The sequence below is a fragment of the Mucor mucedo genome (assembly GCF_025094135.1).
Source record: "Mucor mucedo strain NRRL 3635 chromosome Unknown EV154scaffold_100, whole genome shotgun sequence".
NCBI classification, from domain to species: domain Eukaryota; kingdom Fungi; phylum Mucoromycota; class Mucoromycetes; order Mucorales; family Mucoraceae; genus Mucor; species Mucor mucedo.
Genome location: NW_026252384.1, coordinates 1 through 23,358, shown reverse-complemented (window position 1 = coordinate 23,358; position 23,358 = coordinate 1). Strand labels below are relative to the sequence as shown.

General features: G+C 34.2%; 8 protein-coding genes and 1 non-coding gene across 9 annotated transcripts; 4 read left to right on the top strand and 5 right to left on the bottom strand.

Annotated features, from left to right (window-relative positions):
• Nucleotides 1-336: 336 nt before the first annotated feature.
• EV154DRAFT_539611 (NAD(P)H:quinone oxidoreductase, type IV) lies at nt 337-1,726 on the top strand (the record flags this gene model as incomplete). Its single annotated transcript, XM_051604355.1, has 4 exons — nt 337-349; nt 960-1,061; nt 1,148-1,534; nt 1,611-1,726. 4 exons carry the CDS (start codon nt 337-339, stop codon nt 1,724-1,726), a joined length of 618 nt encoding a protein of 205 aa, XP_051454110.1.
• Nucleotides 1,727-2,489: 763 nt separating this feature from the next.
• EV154DRAFT_520074 (cytochrome b-c1 complex subunit 7) lies at nt 2,490-3,331 on the top strand. The gene is made up of 3 exons (XM_051602786.1): nt 2,490-2,685; nt 2,748-2,926; nt 3,016-3,331. The coding sequence occupies exons 1-3, from the start codon at nt 2,580-2,582 to the stop codon at nt 3,109-3,111; spliced, it is 381 nt and encodes a 126-aa protein (XP_051454109.1). The 5' UTR covers nt 2,490-2,579; the 3' UTR covers nt 3,112-3,331.
• A 1,039-nt stretch (nt 3,332-4,370) lies between these two features.
• Nucleotides 4,371-6,575, top strand: EV154DRAFT_520063 (transmembrane amino acid transporter protein-domain-containing protein). The gene is made up of 6 exons (XM_051602785.1): nt 4,371-4,699; nt 4,766-5,068; nt 5,128-5,324; nt 5,391-5,625; nt 5,708-5,932; nt 5,992-6,575. The coding sequence occupies exons 1-6, from the start codon at nt 4,472-4,474 to the stop codon at nt 6,436-6,438; spliced, it is 1,635 nt and encodes a 544-aa protein (XP_051454108.1). The 5' UTR covers nt 4,371-4,471; the 3' UTR covers nt 6,439-6,575.
• On the bottom strand, nt 6,408-7,184 carry EV154DRAFT_520062 (uncharacterized protein). The gene is made up of 2 exons (XM_051602784.1): nt 6,930-7,184; nt 6,408-6,842 (listed from the first exon to the last, which is right to left on the bottom strand). The coding sequence occupies exons 1-2, from the start codon at nt 7,107-7,109 to the stop codon at nt 6,579-6,581; spliced, it is 444 nt and encodes a 147-aa protein (XP_051454107.1). The 5' UTR covers nt 7,110-7,184; the 3' UTR covers nt 6,408-6,578.
• A 401-nt stretch (nt 7,185-7,585) lies between these two features.
• EV154DRAFT_426925 (activator of Hsp90 ATPase) lies at nt 7,586-8,941 on the bottom strand (the record flags this gene model as incomplete). Its single annotated transcript, XM_051596330.1, has 5 exons — nt 7,586-7,872; nt 7,948-7,999; nt 8,073-8,377; nt 8,469-8,574; nt 8,663-8,941. The coding sequence occupies 5 exons, from the start codon at nt 8,939-8,941 to the stop codon at nt 7,586-7,588; spliced, it is 1,029 nt and encodes a 342-aa protein (XP_051454106.1).
• Nucleotides 8,942-9,232: 291 nt separating this feature from the next.
• On the bottom strand, nt 9,233-10,868 carry EV154DRAFT_605374 (Septin-domain-containing protein; the record flags this gene model as incomplete). Its single annotated transcript, XM_051607468.1, has 7 exons — nt 10,727-10,868; nt 10,547-10,655; nt 10,340-10,468; nt 10,198-10,279; nt 9,978-10,115; nt 9,793-9,910; nt 9,233-9,711 (listed from the first exon to the last, which is right to left on the bottom strand). Coding segments are annotated over exons 1-7 (1,089 nt in total), but the record flags the coding sequence as incomplete, so codon positions are not given.
• Nucleotides 10,869-15,097: 4,229 nt separating this feature from the next.
• Nucleotides 15,098-15,169, bottom strand: EV154DRAFT_t98. Its single transcript has one exon. It is a non-coding gene; the product is annotated as a tRNA-Gln (tRNA).
• A 271-nt stretch (nt 15,170-15,440) lies between these two features.
• EV154DRAFT_484775 (uncharacterized protein) lies at nt 15,441-17,495 on the bottom strand (the record flags this gene model as incomplete). The annotated part of the gene is made up of 6 exons (XM_051598688.1): nt 15,441-15,544; nt 16,011-16,047; nt 16,160-16,260; nt 16,373-16,459; nt 17,192-17,255; nt 17,382-17,495. The coding sequence occupies 6 exons, from the start codon at nt 17,493-17,495 to the stop codon at nt 15,441-15,443; spliced, it is 507 nt and encodes a 168-aa protein (XP_051454104.1).
• Nucleotides 17,496-21,234: 3,739 nt separating this feature from the next.
• Nucleotides 21,235-21,914, top strand: EV154DRAFT_554396 (uncharacterized protein; the record flags this gene model as incomplete). Its single annotated transcript, XM_051605189.1, has 2 exons — nt 21,235-21,570; nt 21,663-21,914. Exons 1-2 carry the CDS (start codon nt 21,400-21,402, stop codon nt 21,912-21,914), a joined length of 423 nt encoding a protein of 140 aa, XP_051454103.1. The 5' UTR covers nt 21,235-21,399.
• Nucleotides 21,915-23,358: the final 1,444 nt, after the last annotated feature.

Sequence of the window (23,358 nt, the reverse complement as noted above, 5' to 3'; positions counted from 1 at the left end):
GTTAAAATTTCAGCGAAATTGGCACCTTGATTTTCAGCAATGGCTAATTCGGTATGACTGGGTTGACGTGAGCCATCGCCATCGGAGATGGTACCACATCCATAAGCGGAACCACCAATGACTTCATCTACAGAACCCATGGCGGCATTGGCGTAGCCAAAGGGAACATACATCATACCATGATGAGCGAAATAGGTGACAGCGGTTAAAGCGGTTGTTTCTTGACCACCATGTTGAGAGGCGGTAGAAAAGAAAGTACCGGCGAATTTGCCAGCCAAAGCGCCTTTAGCCCAAAGAGCACCACTGGCATCTAAAAGGGCCTTCATTTGAGCGGGCATGGTACCAAAACGTGTGGGGAGACCAAAGAGAATCCCATCGGGTTCTGATAAACGATCCACAGAGATGATGGGTAAATCGGGTTTAGAGGGAGCTTGCATCTTGGAAAGGATTTCATCCGAAAGGGTTTCTTGAACTTGAAAAAGTTGGACGTCTACACCTTTGGATTCTAAACCTTCCTTAATGGAGAGAGATAATTTGTAAACGTGGTGGTAGAGTGAATAAATCACAATATAAACTAATGGTTTTGTCATGATTTCTTTCCAACCAAAAAAAAAAAACAGCAAAAAAAGAAAATTATGAAAGAAAGGGATTCCAAAAGAAAATAAAAATTTTATTGTCGTAAAGTTTTTTTTTATTGTATTTTCCCTATAACAAACAAGTAAAACTTGAAAAGCGAAGAAAGGGTTCACCCGAAAAAAAAAAAATTTAAAATGACTTTTATTTAGTTTCAAAAGTCTAATAAATAGATGAGCTTTTAGGGAAAAAATATACATGTTGCAAATTTAACAAACAAAAATGAAGTAAAATTAGGATTTAAAAATTGGAGAAAAATTGTAATTTTATATCTTGAATCTCTCTTTTAAAATAAAACACTTCCTTATAAGTCATGCCTCCTACAGTTTATATTGTCATCTATACTCTCTACCATCATATTCACAAGTTGGCTGTTGAGGTTCAACGTGGTCTTGAAAGCTCAGGTGTCAATGTCAAGATCTTCCAAGGTATGGGGATTGTATTCATGATGAAAACAGCTTTGATATACTAACCTTCCCCTATACACACACACACACACATACTCTCTCTCCAGTGCAAGAGACTTTACCAGAGGAAGTTCTTCAAAAGATGCACGCCCCTCCCAAGCTTGATTTACCAATCATCACAGTAGATCAATTAACAGAAGCTGATGGTATCATCTTTGGTATCCCCACACGATTTGGTACTATGCCCGCTCAATTAAAAGCCTTCTTGGATGCCACTGGTAAACTCTGGGCTACAGGTGCACTTGCTGGTAAATTTGCCGGTACTTTCTTCTGTACTGCCTCTCAACACGGTGGTCAAGAAACGACCGCGCTTACCACCGTGACTTATTTTGCGCATCATGGCATGATTTATGTTCCTTTTGGTTTCGCAAGTGCTCATTTGTTTGATAATTCCGAAGTCGTGGGTGGTTCTGCTTATGGTGCTGGTACAATTGGTAAGGCTCCTCCTCCTCCTCCTCCTTTTTACTTTTTTAAAGATTTTCTAACTTTTTTTTTTTTTCTTTTATATAGCCAATGGAGATGGGTCTCGTCAACCTTCTCAAAAGGAATTGGAAATCGCTGCTACTCAAGGTGAAAACTTTGGTAAAGTCGTGTCTACCTACTATAAGGGAAAATCTACCATCTAATAAATCCCACTATAAACCTAATTTATCGTAATCATTATAATAATAATAATAATAAAAGAGAGAGATATATCGTGAAATGACACCAGTGTATCAAATGATTAGGGATGTCTGTCAAAGCATCGTTTCCCCCCAGTTCGTATTTTAGATCCTTGGTGCTATTTCTTTTGCTGTCTATGAAGGATATAAGACTGCTCGCACAACAATGCTTTCGGGAGTCGTATGTGTGTTGGACAGGGGATGAGGGTAGCTTTTTTTTTTTTCACGCAGACAGAGTGTAACAAAAAGCGTTTATTTTATTCAGTGCACATGAAAAAGTTGATGAAGGGTTCTAATATTGAACCTGTTGACTTTATACCGGTTTTCAACAAGCTGATCCACAAAAAAAAAAGAAATCTGTCAAGGTTGGGTTTCATAATGAATGAAGGGGTTGCTTTATTCACTTTTTAGCGTGCTGATTTTCGAGTAGAATGTGAATCACTCATATGGTCTGGACACGTCATGTTTTTTTGTAGGTGATACGGAGCGACATGCTCAAACATTCAACATTCATTGCAATGTGTGTATAAAAGGTATTAAATAACTCCAAAAAAAACAAATAAAACCAGCAATGAACAACACTGAAAAAAAAAATTGATGATGTCACTAATTTTTAATGTGTGTAAAAATGAAAAAAAAAATAAAAAAAAAAAAAAAATCCCCGGATGGGCTGGTAGAGCAAAATAGGACAAATAGTATCGGGGGGTCCTTTCTTTTTTTTTTTGACCCTTTATATATTTTTCTCCCCACTCTTTAAGTTTTTTTCAAAAAGAACTCTCCAACTTTTTTGAAAAAATAAAATAAAATAAAAAAAAATATGTCTTTGTCTCTCAAGTCTCTTGTTCAAAACTCTAAGCTTCTTTCAAGCTTCTTGAAGCCTGTTGCCAAGGCATATGCCGGCGCTGCTGGTTATAGACAAATTGGTAAACATTACAAAAAAAAAGATTTTTAAAAAAGTTCAAAATGACTAACTTCATTTCAACAGGTCTTCGTTATGATGATTTAATTGCTGAAGAGAGCGAATTAGTTCAAGAAGCCCTTCGTCGTCTTGAGATTGCCGAACCTCGTGCTGCTTATGATCGTGCTTACCGTATCCGTGTTGCTCAACAATGTTCTTTGAGTCATCAACTTTTACCCAAGGATAAGTGGGTTACTGCTAGCGAGGTAAAGAAAAAGCATATAGACAAGGAGAGAGAGAAAAGAAGTGGGATGAAAGATTGATTGTGTACTAAGACTTTATTTCTATTATCTAGGATATCAGATATCTTCAACCTTACATTGATGCAGTCGCTTCTGAGACTGCTGAACGTGATGCTTTCGACAACATCAAGGTTGCTGCTCGCCATTAGATTTAATAACAAAAAAAAAAAGTCATATTTTTTTTTTTCCTTCATCTCTCACTTTATTTAATAAAAGAAACCCCTTCCCTTGGATAGTGTTTTATACTAGGAAACATCAGATTATACCAAGCCAAAAAAAAAAAAAAAAAAAAAAAAATAATAATAATAAAGTCGTGGATAAGCTATGAATGATATAGAGAGCCTTACTTGTCATCTGGGATAAATAGACCGTTTTAAACAAGATCATTTAAAGAAAACAAGGTTGCATGACAACAGGGAGATGAAAAAGACATATTGATGCACAATGAACGCACATTAAAGATTGACTGTGGCCTGACCTTTGATCTCTTTTTTTTACAAGACAAATATCAAATTTTACTTCCATTGTGTGCTAAATTAGAGAAATCTAAACGGGGGAGAGATGTTTTGTATCCGCACCCTCATAAAAGAATCACAGTTAAAAAAGAGACCCTTTTTTTTTTCAGCATAATGCGTTTAAAAGGGTTCAATCTATCCTAGGATAGAGATATCACAGTGATACGACGACTGGGAAAGAGAGAAGATGACAAAATATAGGATGATTTTTTCAGTATCAGACAAATGCAGTTTAAACCCAACACACACACACAAAAATCCCAAGATGCTGGTATACCCCTTTTTTGTCAAAGACTTTTCTACGTGAACTGTAATTTTTTTTTTTAGTTTTGAGAATGAAAAAAAAAACTGATGTTTAATATAGAATAAACAGTAGATATATGTCAGACAATTTAATAAGACGATGGAGGGGGGTTTTGAAAGCGGTGATGTTTGAAAAACCTTTTTGTGTGTAGCACATGTAACAGCCTTTGAATTTCAGTTTCGAATCTTACACAAGCATAATTGTTGCAAACAAAAACACAAAAAAAAAATTCTTCATAACAATAGAAAAAAAAAAAATGTGCGTTGGGTATGACGCAAGTTTATATAGATCATGATATTCAGTGGCTGAATTATGCTTGTTGTGATCAACGAACACTTTTACCATTTTGAGATGATAACAAAAACGTTGGATTACATTGCATCATGCCTTGTAATTAAAATTGCTATTTGCAGACAACTGATTTTTGTCTCAAAGGATGAAACGCCAACAATTTAAAATGCTTCCAAATAACAAATCGGCAGGGAGGATTCTTTTATAAACGTATATTAAATAACAATCCATTTACCTTTTTTTTTTTTTTTTTTTATTGTGCAAGAACGCCCAATCTCAGATGGTCTAGTTCCAAATCAGGGACCGTTTTTTTTAAAAAAAAAAAAAAAAAAAACTATAAAACTTGACTTAGTTACTCCAAACTTTCTTTAGGTTTTCTTTTATACTTTTATTGTTGTTATGGATATTCCAAATATAAATATACCTAAAGGGAGTGACTCGAGTGTTCCTCGTATTCGCAATCTCCATCCTTCGCAACTTTCACCGGACCATGTAGGCGATGAGCATATACCTATTGAACGCACCATGAGCTCCTTCTCTGAAAGACTCGGTTCCTTTGTGGGTTCTTATTCTCGCACAAGCATGATGTTTATGGCAGAAAACTTGGCTGTACCCAATGCCCCTTTTGTGAGTTTTCCAAATCTACAGGAGAAATATGTAGGGTAAACTAACTCTCTCTCTCTTTTAACAAAGTTGGATGAGGAAGACGATAAATATTCTGCAATTTCGTCGGGTTATGTTTCCAGGATTCCATCAAAAAACTCTGTGTCACGTCTCAGTCGTATTGAATCAGGTCCTAGCAATGAAAACACCGCTCTCTTATTCTCTCATCTGGATAAAGTGCTATCTGTCAGAAGTATCTGTACCGTCGCCGATGAGTATCGCTATGAACCGCATCCAATGGCTGCTGAAAAATCTTCTTTTACACAATCCATCTTTAATTCTATCAATATCTTGATTGGTATTGGTATTTTGGCATTGCCTCTTGGTTTCAAGGTAAAATATATCTAAAACTCCCCCTCTCATCTTATCTTTTTTTAACTAACATTTCACAGTGTGCGGGTTGGGCTATCGGTATGTCTGTCTTTATCTTTTGCTGTGGTTTAACAAATTACACTGCCAAATACCTACAGAAATGTTTAGACCTTGATCCCGAATCTAGAACATATGGTGATATGGGTGCCTTAGCCTTTGGATTAAAGGGTCGCATTTGGGTCACAGCATTATTTATTACAGAGTTGATCACCAGCAGGTAAATAGAAACTAAAAAAAAAAAATAGGCATTGTAACATGGGAACTGACCAACACTTATTCATAGTGTGGCGCTGGTAGTTTTATTAGGGGATGGTATTGATTCTCTGTTCCCCGGATCTACCGTGGTAGAAATCCGTATCTTATCATTCTTTATCTTGACGCCCATGCTTTTCTTGCCTGTACGACATTTATCTTATACAAGTTTATTGGGCATTATTAGTGCCTTCAGTATTATTGTGGTCATCATTGTAGACGGTGTCAATAAAAAGGATGCTCCTGGCAGTCTAATCCAACCCGCTGTAAAGTATTTCTCATTTGGAAGGATAAAACTACTATTGTCTTTTTTCTTAACTCTTTATTTCTCTCCCCCTTATTGTTTAGGATACCGAAATCTGGCCTTCAAATTGGTCTACTGTACCCCTTAGTTTCGGATTGATCATGGCTGGTTTTGCTGGACATGCTGTCTTCCCAACCGTCTATCGTGATATGGACAACCCGAAATTATATGTTCGTATGGTGAATTGGACTTATGTCGCCACCACTATTGTTTATTTCCTCGTGGCTGCATGTGGTTATTTAATGTTTGGTTCTGACACAATGCAAGAGGTAAGAAAAAGAAAACTTTTTTTGGTGTAAGCATTACACAGTGGAGTAACATTACGTAGATTACGCAAAACATTGTTTCAATCCCCGAATACAACCAAACCTTAAATCGCCTTGCTGTTTGGTTAATTGCGATGAATCCCATTGCGAAATATGGTTTGACGGTGAACCCAGTGAATTTGAGTTGGCAAATTTGGTTATTCCGTAGCCCGCCTTTGGAGGACTGGTGTTACAAGAATAGCTGGCGTGAACCCATTTTGACAGCGATTGGAAAAATCTGCATCAGTGCATTTATTGTTGTACTTGCTTACATTATTCCCGGATTTGATAAAATCATGTCATTATTGGGTGCGTTCTTTTCCTTTATGATCTCGGGTATCTTTCCCCTTGTTTGTCATTATTACCTCTTTAGTGATTCCATGTCCATCAAGCGTAAAATGTTGGATTTCACTTTGTTTATTGTGGCTTCCTGTATGGCTTTGACTGGTACCTTGTGGAGTTTCCTTTAAAAAAAAAAGCATTCCCCCCCCCCATCCCCAATTCTTTTTTTTGGAAAATTGTATATATATATAGATTTGAAAAAAAAAAAAAAAAAACAAAGAAAAGAAAATATATTACAATTACATATATATATAAAAAAAGAGAGACTTTAATGTATCCAATTGTGAAGATCATCCAGTGCTTCTTGTGATAACGCATGACTTAGATCTGATTGTGATGATGGGTCTTGTTGTATATGATGAACACTTTCTAACTTTTCATATAAGGCTTGTTGAAATCGTTCACGAAACAAGGGGGATACCGCCATCAGTAAATTATCCATTGTTTCAAAAAGCAATTCCAAATTCCTTTGTACTACCTGTGCTGCCAACATGGCGTCTTTTGTATTAGAAAGTGGTGAACATGATGCAACCTATTATTTTTTTATTATTTATTATTTATTATTTATTATAAACTCCGTCCCCACTCTCATTTTAATAAAAAAACACACACACTTTACCTTGTACCCTTCTATCGATACTTCCACTACAATCATCACTCCCTCTAATAACGTCAAATCCAATCTTCCAATATTATTAATCTCATCGCGTACAAATACTGTAGCTGAACCAGGTACAATGCCATAATCATAAGCATGCGTGATATCATCCAATTCATCACTCAAAAGGCTATGTCTCATTTTAAAAAAAGTTATTATGGTAAAAAAAAAAAGAAAAAGAGATAAAATGGGAAAAAAAAGTTTTTTTTTTTTTTAATGCCTGGATTAAATAGTTCACATGACTATGACCCTCATCCTCTTTATAGAACAACAAAATATTCTTTTGCCATGGACATCTAGCTTTTCAGTGTAACGTTGGACATGTGCCTTCATTGGGTTACACCTTCTTAGCGCATATAGTTTTCCCCCCCTCCCCTCTTTCATTTTATGAAAATTCAATTCAGTTTGGTCATATTTCAATCGTGATTCTTCATTATAAATATATATATATAAATATCATTAAATTGCAGAACAATGTGCTTCCTAAAAAAAAAAAACCTTTGCAGAAAACATATTAAATAGATACGGGGGAATAGGCCTTATTTTTTTTTTTCCTTTCAAACAGTCATGAGATAGATAGTAACACAACATGAAAAAAAAAAAAAAAGCTTTTACTACTAAAATCTCAAAAGTGGGGACACCTGGTAAGCAGTAAATGCCATCAGTAAAATAACAAAAAGAAGAAAGCCTACGAGACTTATTGTGGAGTAATTGTAAGGATCACTCTGTATAGGCAAATGTTGAAACTGATGATAGTTGTCCTTGATGGCAGTCCAATAATAACCAGTCCAGTTCTTTTTGATAATCTCTTCTTGACCAAGGGGTACACCTTCTTGAACTACATTGACACTACTAGATCCATCCATCTTGTTTTCAAATGAAAGTGTTACCTTCGAATAATGATCTTTATATATGTAAAAACTAGAATTTTAGAAAAAATCTGTGTGTGAAAATTAAAAAGATTTGTCTTCTTTTTTACCTTTGGGCCAGTTTTTAAGTCTCCATGATTGTATAATACTTTTCCCAGGTGTCTAACTCACACGCATGAGATCATTATCATAAAAAAAAGAAGTGACGCTTTTTTTTTTTCCATTGGGGACTTACCGTCTGTAATAAAATACCATGGACATTACCATCAAAAAATTCAAAACGACTACCGATTTTTTTGGACACTTTGGGTTTCCCATGTGTCCAGATGGCTGCACGTGTTGGATCCAACAAGGCTTCATAAATATCCCGAGCAGAAGCACCATTGAAATCAAATGAGTGCTTCACTACAGTCGTTCGTAATACCTCATCCTCTTTTTTTGTCGTCGAAACAAAAGGTGGTGGTAAAGAAACTGGGTTCTTTCGTCGCTGAACTAAATCGGGTGGTGTAGATGCATCTGCATATAAATCTGCGCTATAATCTTTTTTTTTTTTTTCGGGTGGGAATTTTTTTTTTTTTTTTTAGACGTGTGTATTCCCCTCTTTTTCTACTGTTCCAAAAAAACTCCTTACTTTGAATCAAATCATTTGTAAATTTTGAAAATTTGGTTCGTAATAAAGGTGTCAATTGGTGACGGATCCATGATTTAAGGTCTCCATCGTTACATTCAATCATAAACTACCAAAAAAAAAAAATGTGAGTAACAGCAATTGATTCTTTTTGCATTTTGAAGGTGGTTTTTTTCCTGGGGGGGGGGACTTACTACATAATCGTCTATATCGGTATCATAGGCTACCTCAGGAACACTGATGGTGCCATAGGTTTTTGATCCGTCACGTAACTGAGCTTCCCAACTCAGCTTTAAGGCAACATCGTAAATAGCCAATAACTTTCCTTTACGTTGGTTCAAGTCGACATCACCAGTACATTCATCAAGACTTGTGATGCGTATCTTGGTTTTATCGCTTTCTGTTCCCAGGCCTACGAGTTGTTGTGTAAGATACGTCTTTGCCCAACTTCGACAATCTTTGTTAACCCTAGACATGAACACGGTATTAAAAAAAAAAAAGTGTGTATGCATGATGACGATGTGTGTTTGCTTCTTTTATCATTACCAATGCCTGAAAAGAAAAAAAACGTGGAGGGGGTGGGAGGCTTCTTGTTAATATGAACTATATCTTTACAAACAGTTTACTTTACCAATTATTGACATTACGCATGTCTGACATTTTTAACAAGAAAAAAAAAAGAGAGAAAAGGAAAGCCCAAAAAAGGTTTTTTTTTTTTTTTTTATTTGTGATAGAAAAGAGAGATTTGGTGGATTTGTGCAGTTTACCCAAAAGCAGGTACAGACTTTGCAGATTGAGCAGGACTTCCCATGGTAGAGCTAACGCCACCAGGACTAAGTGCGTTACTTGCCATACTATTAGGACTATTGGACATGGCAGGATGCATGGAAGCCTGACTGCTAGCAGGTTGGGTAGACTCCTTGATAGCCAAAAGTTGTTTAGCACGGAAGGCCTCATAGTGAATTTGTGCCGTCGTTTCAATCAAATCTTGAAGATGGGTACGAGTCAAGAAATTGCGTAAATAAATAAACTCACAATGCTCTTCGTTCTCAACATTAATCACACCATATCGGTTCTTTCGACCTCGCACGGGTCTACCATCAATCACAACGTTGCGCTCAGAACCAACAATAGCAAAAGGGAGTAATTCTCGAATACTCTCATTTAAAGCTTGTTCTTGTTCATCATCCTCATCACTTTCATAAGGATATAATTTAATATTATGGAAAACTAATTCTGCCTTGATCTAATAATTTAAGCTTTTGTCAGTCTCTTTTTTTTTTTTTTTTTTTTCTCTCTCCGTGCTTTTTTAGGCTCATCTACTTACTCTTTGTTTAAAAGCTTGTCTCTCATCAATGGTCAAGGAATCAGACTTGGCAATCACAGGTACAACATTGACTACCTCTGAAAGCTTCTTAAGAACAACAATATCAATAGGCTTCAATCTAAATTTCTTTTAGGGTAAACAAACAAGTACATCCGCAGGACCAAAAAAAAAAAAAGAATACTTACGCATGGCCAGTGGGGCCGATAAAGAACAAACAACAATGGACTCTTGTATCTTGAATATAACGGTCACGGGTAGCAGTTAATTCCTTACGCAAATAAGCAGAATGCTGATCTTTAATGTATTTGATAATGGGTTCCCAACTAAAACAGAGCAAAAATTGTAATTTAGTATATATATTGGCAATGTTTTTTTTTTGGTACAAAGTGTTAAATGAATACGCACCAGTTTTCGTTATTGACTTGATCTCCGTATCCAGGGGTATCAACAATATTCAGTCTAAGACGTACTCCGTTCTCCTCAATCACTGCAGTTGTAATTAGAAAATAGGGAGATAAGAATATAAAAAAAAATGTTTATACATTACAGTGAGATACAGTTTGGATTTCGGTGGTTTGTCTAGGTGGTTCATCAGCAGAGAGACGAGCTTTACTTTCAATCAAATGAGAAGCAAAAATGGTATTGACCAAAGTGGATTTACCCAACCCTGATTGACCTATTTTTTTTTTTTTTTTTTGGGAGGCGATGTCAATGAGATATCCGTGATAACAAAAGAAGTTTAATAAAATCTTACCAACAACCATCACATTAAAGTGAAATCCCCGCTTCAATAACTTTTTCTCGATTTGTTGTGTAATTGTATCAAAACCTACATATCCTTCCAATGAAGTTTGAAGTGAAGACTACAAAAAAAAATGTAGATAGTTAGTTTCTTTTTCCAAGTCTGCTTTCTTCCTTTTTTTTTTTTTTTTACCGCTACAGGTTCAACAGCTAAAGACGACGATGACATTTTTTTTTTATAAACAAGAAAGTATAAAAATAAAAAAGAAGAGCAAGAAGAACAAGAAGAAGAAAAAAAAATTTTCTGTTAAAAAGGGGGGGGGGGAAGATAAAAGGAGGAAAAAAGGAGAGAGAATGTTGCTGTTGTTACACGTTCCAATGTGCACTGCATGAAAACAAATCCTTAAAAAAAACGTCCTGTCATCCCATTTTCTTATTTTAAAAAGAAAAAAATGCTTGACCAGTCACAGTGAATCATGCTATTTTCTAAATAGCCCAACATCTCAAAGATTCCATCAAAAAAAAAAAAGGTCCTATATCGATCTGTTACTTTCTCCACTTGTCTGACTATTTTGTGCGTGAGACTTGGTCATATCTTGCAGCGTTGTTATTTTAACCCCTCATTGAAAGGGGTTGGTCTTCCTGTTTTTTTTTTTTAAAAAAAAAAAAAATCAGATAAAACTAAACAAACGTATTAGCTTTAAACAAAATACCAGGTGGTTGAATTAGTTTCTGTGTCTTTCGTTTCAACACCTTCAATATCTTGTAAAAATAAAATATACCTTCCAAACTACATATCCGTGAAGCTGTTTTTTTGATTAAAATACTACTACATTGTCCACCACGAAGCATCACGTAGTATTATATTGACCTGAGAGTTCTCCGTTTGATAAATTACTTCAGGTATTCAATAGCATCACCAAGTGCGATTTACACAATATGAAGTATAGGCACCACCTAATCGTAGAACCAGACGACTAACTAACATTTAAAGTTAAAATCCTTACAAAAGAAAATGAACATATTGCATTGTCAAACAAGTCATCTCACGTTAGTACTTACTTTGCTTTTTAATCACACTCAGAGACTAGAGCATCGACGAAAAAGAACAATGGATAGCCCGGCGGCGATATTTTTTTGCAGTACACCACTTATCCTAGTTTATAATTAATTTATACATTGTTTGCTATATTAGTGCACAACTTCCACCACCAATGACGTATAATAACGTCTTATTCTTTTATAACTTGTCAATATCTTTGCAAATAGTATCGAAGAAGCTTTCAGTATATTGATTATACAATGGTTTTATTACCGCTATTAGTTGGTCATGACATGTTATGTTTTCAAAAGAGAAGAGGACTCAGTTGATAAAATAAAAACTTTCTGTCATGCTCGGTATTTGTAAAAAAAAAAAAAAAAAAAGCTATCAAAAGATGCACCATATGTCTTCTTTCGAGTAATGATATAATAGAGTTGCATGTCATTGACTGGTACTTATTTAGCAAAAAATTCGAGTGAATTAAACCTTAAACCATGTCTTGCCTTCTTTCTCAATCAGGACAGAATTAAATTTAATTTCACACATTCACCTAACTCTCTTGTAAAGAAAACCCTAAATCATCTGGGTACAAATCATAAGGGCTGCATTTATAGCAGCTCCGGGATGGAATATTAATACCCAATAGTTTCTAAACATATTGTGATAATTGAGGGGAAATGTAAATTGGAAAATAAAGCAAGTAAAGAAATGAGACTCTATAATACTTTAAATTATAAGTTGGAGAGTTTGTCATGATAAAAATAAAAGTCCTTTAAAAGATTATTATGTAACCTGCTTATCTGTGGGAAAGTCTATCCTCTTAATTGGAGAATCTTTTCGTGTCAGTTACTTTTATAACAATAAAAATAAAATAATTGTTGTTGATAGCAAATTTACAGAGCATATTCCATACAATGGTAAAGAAGGATGGGTTTTTAAACAAGTTAAGATGCCAGTCTTACGAATATGTATTACAGGTGATGTATCATTGAGGAAATGAAGGATCGAATTATTTGAATAACTAATTAAACAAATCCTTCCCTTTCACTTATACCTGTTCAATCTATTTGGGGATAATTTGTGTTCCAAAAATTCAATGGTTCTGAAGCTCAATTTCTTACAGCTGACTCGACCATTGTTACTGTCAAGTTTATATAGAAAGTAGCAATGTGAAAATATAAATGAAAATTAAAGATATTATTAAGTGGCCAACAGACTACAAGCATTTATTCAATAAATATAAAGTGTAAAAAAAACATAAAACATGTTCGGCCAGTCCGATATAAATGTCTTCAGAAAATTCTGGTAAAATATGACTGGAAAAGACCATTCAGGGCTTTATTTTTAGGAAGAAATTTTGTACAGTTAAAAATGGCTAAAACAGATATAATTAAGCCTAACTTGTAATTATGAATAAGACTAGTGTTATATGGTATTTGGTTTGAAATTTAAAATAAGGGGTAAAATGAAGAATAACAGATGACTTTATAACGGGAAACAGACTGTGGAAGTAGTCATATTATGTAAAATTAATAAAAGGTTGTAGCTTTGAATAACTTTAGCGATAAAATCAGTTCAATGCAAAGTTTCATAAATTATGAGTATAAAGATGTATCTTTGATTTGATGGTTTATGTTGGGAGTTATATTATCAAGTATACTTAACATATTATTGGCTAACATATGATTAGTTAAGTGAAAAATACCGCTTTAAAAATTCTCCCTTTCTGTCGTTCTTTGTTCAAATTTCACAAAATCTTTTTTATTTTTTCGAGAAATGGAGAAAATAGAGCTTTTGTGTTAGTAAAAAAAAAAAGTGTTAAAACTATGCCGCAATTTTTTTATCATTAAGAACATACATGCTCATTGATGTATCCAAAAACAATGTTTTCGGTCATTAAACTATAGGAGGTCCATTTTTCGAAAGTTTTTAAAGCAATGTTACCCAGGGCTTAAGAACTAGCATATTTCCTTCCTATAAGTGTCATCATATTTTGAGCAATCACTTTATGACTATTTTATTATCGTATTACATGTTCAGTAACTAGGATTATAAATTAAGATGAAACTCAAAGACTATAAAAAGTAAAATAAAGAATGACCAAAAAACAGTTAAAGTAATCAATTGAGTTTGGGAAAAAGAGAAATAGATAGTGTGACACTTGATTGAATTATGATAAAAAGAAACTAAAGATATTTTTTAGGGTTCTTATATTAAGAAAGGACCAAAAAGCAACCAATACCACCAATCCCCAAAGCTTATACTTGTGTGAGCTTCAAATAACGCTCAGTGAAAACTCGCTCAACGCTTTCGGTCTTCATTTAAAACGCAAGTCTATCTTCCTTAATTCTAAACGTACGCATCTGGCACGTTACTAACACGTTGATAATAAATATGTATAAACTACTATTTATTATCTATTCTAGCTAAGAGACTAATTTTTGGCTGAATAGAATGATCATGTCGCAAGCATTTAAACTATTCCTTAGAAGTACATCATTAGTCATTGTTATAATGCCTTTCTTTAGTTGTTGTAACCCAGTTTTTTAAGACATTCTTTTAACCTCTTTTTGGTTCTTTTATCATAAAATGAACCATAGAAATAATTTAGTTCGTATTAGCTTATTTCCTACCTTAACCTGTAGAAATCTTAATAGTTCATTTAAGTCTTTGTAATTTTGTATACACAAATAATCCTTAGTAAGTGAGTAAATTTAAAAAAAGTCACTCAAAAAGGATATTTTGTGTCAGTTCACGCAAAATGTGATTTACATACAACATTTGCATTAAAATTAAATAAAAACAACTTAAATATTATACAGCCATTCAAACTTCCCGCATAGTCTACACTTGTATACCGCAATACATACACATTTTAAAACAATCTCGTAGCCTACTCAAATAATTGACAACTTCTAAAAAGACTTTGTCGTTTCTTATATAAAATATCCATTAATTCTATAATGAAAAAATATTTGATTTACCCAGTTACTCACAGTTACCTTCCTTGGTATTCTAAAATGTTTATCCTTCTTGACAGAACAATGGTCTCTTTTTTTTTTTTTTTTTTTTTTTTTTTTTGGAAAATCAGCAGTGTTGGCTACTCTATTTAGTATTTAGGTGTACTCCTTCGAATAATATCCTTATATATAAGGGTGCCGTACTGATTATTCGTTCAATCAATTATATAAAACAACGTAGCGCTAACTCTAGAGTTGTATACTCACGCTCTTACTTTTTTTACCTTACTTGTCAACCAATAAAACGCTAATCCAAATGATGTTCCTGCGTGATTGAAAATTCCATAAAGCAATTTTTTAGAAGTATTATAGTTTTTTGTGGTGAATTATGAATCGGTTCAGGCGATCGTATAAATACCTGCAAGCTTTGTATGCTATCTTGAAACTCTATTGATTCTATTTTAAAAAAAATAATCATTTCTTGCAGTGCAAACTTTTTCAAGTCAAATCATATCCACCATAATGATCTACATACACCACATCGATCAGTTAAAACAAAAAGAGGTCTCACCGAGAATCGAACTCGGATCACCGGATTCAAAGACCGATATGATAACCATTACACTATGAAACCTTGACATGTTATGATATTATTATTTGTTTACTTAAGCCTTATTAAATAAATTTTATCAAATCACGTGACAATCACGTGAACCTATTCCTATTGGCCAGAAGAGTACTTTCGAAGTAAAGTACAAAATAAAGTATGTGGTAAAAGATAATTGTAATATGGGGTTACTTATACTATCTAATTTGACTGATGTTTCATATGTACGCAATTGTTTTCATGCTAAAATAGTTTATGGCTTTGCTTATTAGTTCTTATGACATACAGTTTTGTTTTTTTATTTTAGTCTTGTCTTCGTGACCTTTGGCTTAAACCTTCGTTTGGGTCTTGTGAGGTCCATTGCATCATAATAGATCTCGGTACCGGGCTCTTGTACCGGAACTATTTTATTGGATAGATTGGTTCTGACAGTTTTCGTTAAACGTATAACATATAACAAGCCTCCTGTTAATGCGGTTATTATACCAGATCCGAACAGTGACCTGGGCATAGATATGCCGCGTGAGATCGAGTTACGGCTTAAGAAATCAAAAGCTAAAAAGAGAAGATTTGTACCCAATGTCGATCCGGCCACTAGTAAACCATCAAAGAAGTAACACCCCTTAATTTTAAATATCACAACACTAATTCAGAAATTTGACAACTTGATTGCTTTATATTATTATTGTGGTATTTGACAAAAATAATACACTTGAGAAACAATGAGATAAAAGTCTATCTTTAAAAATAGAATAAAAGAACTTTGCTGCTATGAGATAATTGATCCTTTTTATATTGCACAACTCTACTGGGTTTTAATGATGAGTCAACCTTTTTGGTTTTTTGAACAGATATATACTTTGTGTACTAAAATCGCATATAAAATCATTCCATCGATCCTTGTTCTATCAAACAAGATAGACAGTTTATAAAATAAAGAGAAAGGTAATTGTGAGACTGGATAAATTGAATATCGTTTTATTATTGAATTAGAGGATGGTTTATATAGGAATTTACAAAGTCCTTTCGGTACTTGTCAATTAATAGAGCAGGCTGAGAGAATGATTTAATGTAAACATATTGCAGTAAGCATGTGTGGACCATGCGTGCATTGTAAGCTGTGGTATTATTTATAAGTTGTTTTTATCATTTGTTAATGCAGATGTTGCGTGTACGTGAGGTGACACAAAATAACTATTTCGAGATTCTTCGCTAAAGTATGTAACTCACAGAATAGTGCTTGTATACACTTCGGGATATTTGTGTATACAACAATTCTTGATCGACGGGTACATAATATCATAACACTCATAGTCACTAGATATTCCAAAAGAATAAGTTTGTCATAAATCCTTTTTCTTTTTTCTTAAATCAATGAAAAATAACTCATCAACATACAATTTAAACCACCTCAAAGTAAGGTATAAGCGAAAAAAAAAAAACAAGACTTACAGCACCAGCGTCTCTACTGTTGTTCATTCAGAAAAAAAAAAAAAAAAAAAGCCTTGATGGGTAGGCACCAAAATCAAAGCTCTCATCGTTTTCTATTTTCAGTAGAGTTTGTACTGAAATAACTGTTTTTGTGTGTGCGATAATTCGGAACAAACGTTATAAAAGAAAAATACCTCCATCATTCGAGGACAATTGTGTTCATGGATGGAAGCGACGTGACAATGAAAAAAAAAAGAGACGAAAATGAATAGTTGTCTCATCAACAAAAAACATCTGTCATTAACGAAACGATTCTTTTTCTCTTGGGGGTTAAAAAAAAAAAAGGTTATTTTTGGAACTCGATACAAGTACGATAGTTTGCTGTTGAATTGGGGCAAGATAAATAAAGGAGCACCCATGATGATGATGGAGATGCTCTTTCTATAGGTTGTTATTTAATTCATAACAGTAAAAATATACTGCATACTATATGAAGTGAGCACAATCAAAGCTCCCCATACAAAAATCCTCGGGGACCCTAATGTCAGATGTATCTTTGAGTATAATATAATCTCTATTCTCCCAGCATGATAGCCTTCCTTTGTTCTTTCTCCTTACCTTTTACCATGCTATAAATGCTAGATAATTCATACAAAGCAGTGCTTTTTATTTGATCGTTTTTCTCTTATAGAGAATAATTAATGCCTGTTCATATAAAAATAATTTACTCGCACTTTTTTAAAAAGAGTAAAATGGCTCTCCCCCAAAGAGTGTACTTAGATTTTTTATTTCTTACTGTCCTTCTTACATGTGTATTAAATAAGCAAAAGTTATTAAATAGTATACTTGTTGATTTCGTATACATAGATACAGTATCATTTTGATACATGGATGATGTAGCATAGCACCAGACCATTTCCATCACTTCAAATGTACTTGTCGGCCTTTTATTTTTTTGATCCTTTTACTTCGCACTTATTTTATAAACATACGCACGGTGGTTCAATATTTGAAGTGAAAAATTTAAAAACAAAGCAGATTGAATAATTCATTTATATTGATAATTTCGCCCCCCCCCCCTTTTTCACTGTATACATGGCAGGTTATCTTTTGACAAAGTGTAAAAATGCTGGTAATGTGGATTGTACTGGGTTTATCTTTAGGTGACTTTACCTTCATAATCACTAGTCATGAAAAGAGACGTATATGTCTATAAAAAAGCCATATATAATAGCAAACCTCATACAGCAATAGGCTATATGTATTGGATATGCTCTCATAAAAAAAAGCTACACTGTGCAGAAAATTAGGGAAATAACAAACACGCAGGGAAGTAAGTAGTAGACAAAATAAATTTTGTCTGCCTGAGGCTATTCAAATTTTAAAAGTCATGTCAAGCCACCCGACTGGGAAACTGCATTCCCTCGCTCAATACGCGACTCTCAAAAGAGTAAAAAAATCTGGGGACCGGGAAAAGGCTGGATTGCAATGAAAAGAAGGGCAGTAAGGAATAAAAAAAAATCTGAAGGGAGTGGGGGGGGGCAGAAAAAGGCTGGGTTACAACTACAAGAAGGGCAGTAAAGAGTAAAAGATCTGAGTACAATTTTCAAGCATGAAAAGGCTGGGTTGCGTAACTAATATCTCCTAAATAAGCAAGACTTTACTCGTTGAACAAATCTCTTGAGCTTGTTACCAATTTTATAAGCACTTACTTTTTTTTTATGCGCGTATACAAATGCGTTATTAGTAAATAATGTTTTCTATTAGACCACCAATAGCTTTTTTAACATGAGTACTCAGACACTCTTTTCATGACTAGCTGTATGAAGGTAAAGTGACTATTTCACCCTTTAAAATAAGTTCATCATTTACATCAGACCGTTCATCACAGACCCAAAATACTAAAAAAGAAAAAAAAGCACAATGAGAGATGCAGGTACATGTCGTGATTGAGGCTATGTACTTAATATATGGCTCTATCTACACTTCCTAAACTTCCATTTGATAACCCTAAATAAAACTCTTATCGATACTTTATATTAAATACTGAACATTTACTTTATGTACAGGCTTGATCTCATATCATCCTTCATACAAGTATAAGGCATACTCATTTAAAAAATAACATTAATATGAAAACATGTGAAGGTTACATTAGCCACAATGAGGTGCCACAGCTATCTTAAATAAGAACTACAATTTCCCCTGAATGTTGTGCTACAAGACATACACAGTTTAAGAATGAATGTTATTGTTATTGTTATTGACATCTCATTATGGCCTTTCTATACGGGATCATTACATCCGAGTATTATTTGGATAAATCTACCCACAATCGTCATCAGCCTGTCTGTTATTAATGTCTGAAATTATGTGCATCTAAAGACCCCCTTTTATTTTATCGATTTCCACATACAGCCACTTTTAAATTTCTGGGTCATTTAGGATCGGGTACCTTTTGGCTATCCCAAAGAGTTGGATTTTTTCAAGAGGCCCTGTTACACGCACTGGAAATATACCAAATATAAATTTCTTATATGCTACCTGTCGGATTGTGTCAGCCATGCATAGCTGAGCTGAGTTATTTAAATCTATTTTATCAGGCTCATGAAACCCCTACCCCAAAGTTTTGTTCTTTTGGGTTTTGCGATACTTTTAATTTCCTGCTCAATGCCCTGTAACATAGTCAGACGCGTGCTTTTTTTTTGTTTCTGTCGTATTTGGGTACGATTCACTTAAAGAATAATTAAGCAAATCGTTTAAATAAATAAACTATGAAATTAAAACAACCTCTGATGTTGCATATCAGCATACGCTTGTATACTGCTATACAACTTCTCCTACTTCGAGTACATACTTCTATATAAAAGATTGCATGATTGGCCTAAATACGATATACGAATGACAGTTGGATACAGAATGCTATACCACTGAGTTACGATATCACCGATCGAGAAGAGAAACTTCTCAGATCAATCAAGAATTATAAGAAAGAGAAACTTAATATTAATAGTTCTCTCAATGGATTAGCTACCCAGAGAGAGAATAGAACAGCTATTAATATAAATGGTTCATTTACTTATATATTGATATAATTATACTGCTGATAAAGAGTATAAAGAAATAGTGTATGAATTAATGGATACCTAGCTTCTACAACCAAATATACAAATATCGATAAGACATTTTATATTTGTGATCGTAATTTATTCATTACAAAGATAATGAATAAATGATCAACTATTATGTTCTATTGCCAATTACACTTGACAAACAAGTATGCATCTTTTACAGTAACCGTTGCATGATCTGATAAATAAGTGTCTCGTAATACTAAAGATTTATTAGCATACTCATGCTCCCGATCCACTGATATGGGACAACGTTATCTGGAAACAATTCTAACGAGTAGTATCCATTTAACCCAAGGCGGGAAACAAAGTATAGATCTATTCCAAAACCAGAAAGGTTGACTCATCATTAAAACTCAGGAGAGTTGTGCAATATAAAAAGGATCAATTATTTCATAGCAGCAGAGTTCTTTTAGTCTATTTTTACCCCTAATAAAAATATACTTTTATCTCATTACTTTTCTATGTAATATTTTGTCAAATACCACAGTTTCCATTACTCCTCAAAAAAATATTTTCTGTACTGAGCTCGTAAACGTTCATTCTCGATAGGTTGAGCATGAGAAACCCCCCTCCATTTTTGGTGGTTCTTACTTTAATATAATAAGGACAATTATATTTGCAATTGTCCTTTTGATGTTGACAATTAGTGTCTCAAAGTTGTTTTTGAGGGCAAAGTTTATAATAAAATTGCTATTGATTTTTTTGGTGGCGTTGGGTGGTAAAGTTGGCAAAGGAGCAGACACTTCTAAATGCTTCAAGTCAATATTTATTTTTACAGTGTAAGGCGCCTAAGGGACAGCCACTACAGCATGTGATCTCTTAGGAGCAGCCAAAAGGTTTCCAATCCTACGCTGTGACTACGTTCACTTTGGCTGTATCTAAATTGTAATTTTTGGCACAACATCTCTCCGGAGGGAAAGCCCACTGTTTACTTTGCGAAATACCTTTTTTTTTTTTTTTTTTTTTTTTTTTTTTTTTTTTTTTTTTACTCTTACTAGAATAAGGATAACAACATCAGTTAAGATGAAGTTCAAAGCGCTTTTTTACCAGCCGTTTCTGAAAAGACTCAGTGTGATCAACATAAAAAGTTTACAGAAAGCTCCAAAACTTTGACCTTAACATTGGTTTGTCATTGGCGAAAGAGAATTCTATAAAAAGAAAACAAACGTACAGAATACGAAAACACCGTATCGTAAAGCCTTATGTATGTGCTATTAATTGCCGTAACTTTTTTTACATTAGGCTTGCTTACCGCCTGTCAAAATTGCTTGTATTAAGAACAGCAGCTGTCATAACGTCAAGTTATTAGAGCTTTTGTGCTTTCAATTGAAAGATCCCCCTTTCTCCTCAGGCACAGTTTACGTTAAGCAAACAGAGAAAAAAAAAGAATTCTTCGTTCTTTATATACCGATATACATCTGTTGTCATTTTTTTTACAGTAAACCCTGTGAGGAAACTTTCAACGTGATTCACACTCTCGAGATTACACCATTTTGGCCCACTTCCCTTTTATATTCTCCCGCATCAATCCCTCAAACTGTTTACAGTAGTTATATATCTTAACTTTTATTGGTACCTCCATATTACTTGTTCAGAACATTCTTTTCTTATTTCTTGTCATCCTCATATCATCAAGCCAAAACATACCTCTATTTCCTTGTATATTACACCCTTATCCACGAAGTATTTTTAATGCATCGTATTCATTTGCCCTCTCGTGTTATGCTTCTCATGCATGTTATACTTGATCTCGTATCCACCTTCTGCTTTTCTTTTCTTGAAATTGATGTATTTTTGATCTTGCTAATACTTTCTGACCTTGTCTCTCTTGCTCTCCTTTGTCCGATTACGTCTACTGTTGTTGTAAATAAATACTTCGTAAAAGGAAGACCGGCCTTCGATTCTTTCATAATCCTCAATGAAATTTCGTCATTATCTTCATTGTCTACAGACAGCATATAGCAATTGCCTATAATTCCAAACTATCGTTTGGCGATCCTTTCCCAAAGATGATGGTATCTATTATGAGAATTTATTGGCCATCTGTTTCAGTTATAAGTTTCCTGATCTCGATTTCCAGTTGCTGGTTCTATTATCACGCTGCTAATCCACTAAAATCAGCAGGCCAAACATTTATCAAAAAGAAGGTCAAATACCTGATAAACGGTATTAGATGTTTTAAACTGGAAAGCCAGAAACGAAATTAGAACAAAAATAAAAGCGAGCCCCCATGGCTGTACAATTACCTGTTTGACCTGGTTTTAAAGGTGGCATAAAAATGGAAAGCTTCCTACACTTTTTCTTGCGAGATGGTGGGGAAAGAAAAAAAAAAAGAGGTGCGGTCTTTTTTTTTTTCAGCTGTTAAAAAACCTATGTTATACACAGAAATGTCTAAAGCAGAAGGACTTTGTCGCGTCAAGACACTTGGCTGTCTATCAAAAAAAAACTGCGAACTTACACTAATGCTGTGCGTAAAAAGATCTGGTACGCTCTCTTGGGCTGATGGTCATTCCTTAGCCGTTTTTTGCGCGGTGTACAAAAATAGAAGGAAACGCAACGTTCAATTTTTAGCCTTATATGCTGTGGCCGGTAAATACGCCTGTACAACTTGATGACGTGAAATGGCTCCAGCTACACCTCAAGTCGTACATTCCATCTTTTCAGTATTTCAAGAAATTTCTAGGTGCTAATTTTTATTCTTTCACCAAGCAGACATTCAACAAGCGTAAATCTAAGAATAGGCAAGACTAGCAGGGGAAATAAAACGCTCCAATATACTTTTTCCGTTTCCATAGATAACGACTTTCACCATTATGTATTAAATTGACACAATTTTTCCCTCTCTTTTGTATTGAACCACGCCACTACGTATGATAATCAGTGCTTAAAAGACAGGAACAGCAAATATCAACAATGGATGAACAGCCACAGAATAATAACATAAGCGAAGCAAAGCAAAGAAGGATTTGAAGGAGTTCAAATTAAATCCAGATGAAGTTCCTGCAAAACTTTGGTCATAGCACCTATATAACATATTTGTACTTGAATTATGTGTGATCAACAGGCATATACACACTAGCAGGTTGCCAAGATATAAATTATTTGAGGTGAGTTAGTTTTTGTGTTAAATGTGATTGTGATACTTACTCTTTTAAGAAGCCGACCTTGTCAAAGTTCCATCTCTATCCTTGACATAATCCCATTAACATGCCAGCGACACATACATCAATCTATTATTACATCATGCATATGGCTGAAGCAGAAGACTAGACTTTTATATATATTCTCGTAGAGGATAGCATTGATTTATTTTAGCATGAGATCTGGAAGTTTATTTATCTATTTAAAGATCACTTGGTGATTATAACGTTTAATCAACTGATGGATTCCGTCTTAATTTTGGGGATGGGGGAGATGGAAAACATACACAATTATTTGGTGGTGAAGTAATATATGAGAATGGTAAATTACACAACATAGAGGAGCTACAAGGATGTTAATAGTCAAACTATCCGGTGTAAGCTACTTTATGCATCACAAAAAAAGCAAAAATCATACTTGACGAAGTTGGAAGTTCATTTTATTTGACACATGTATTCATCACCAAATACAGAGTATGTGTGTATAATTACTGGGGAAGAAAAGAGTGTC

Bases quoted from the DNA above. Each gene is read 5' to 3' on its own strand.
- EV154DRAFT_520074 (XM_051602786.1), top strand. From the start codon at position 2,580: ATGTCTTTGTCTCTCAAGTCTCTTGTTCAAAACTCTAAGCTTCTTTCA. The intron at 2,686-2,747 runs GTAAACATTACA...TCATTTCAACAG, and splicing joins TGCTGGTTATAGACAAATTG to GTCTTCGTTATGATGATTTA. The intron at 2,927-3,015 runs GTAAAGAAAAAG...TCTATTATCTAG, and splicing joins AGTGGGTTACTGCTAGCGAG to GATATCAGATATCTTCAACC.
- EV154DRAFT_520063 (XM_051602785.1), top strand. From the start codon at position 4,472: ATGGATATTCCAAATATAAATATACCTAAAGGGAGTGACTCGAGTGTT. The intron at 4,700-4,765 runs GTGAGTTTTCCA...CTTTTAACAAAG, and splicing joins CTGTACCCAATGCCCCTTTT to TTGGATGAGGAAGACGATAA. The intron at 5,626-5,707 runs GTAAAGTATTTC...CTTATTGTTTAG, and splicing joins GCAGTCTAATCCAACCCGCT to GATACCGAAATCTGGCCTTC.
- EV154DRAFT_520062 (XM_051602784.1), bottom strand. From the start codon at position 7,109: ATGAGACATAGCCTTTTGAGTGATGAATTGGATGATATCACGCATGCT. The intron at 6,843-6,929 runs GTAAAGTGTGTG...AAAAAATAATAG, and splicing joins TATCGATAGAAGGGTACAAG to GTTGCATCATGTTCACCACT.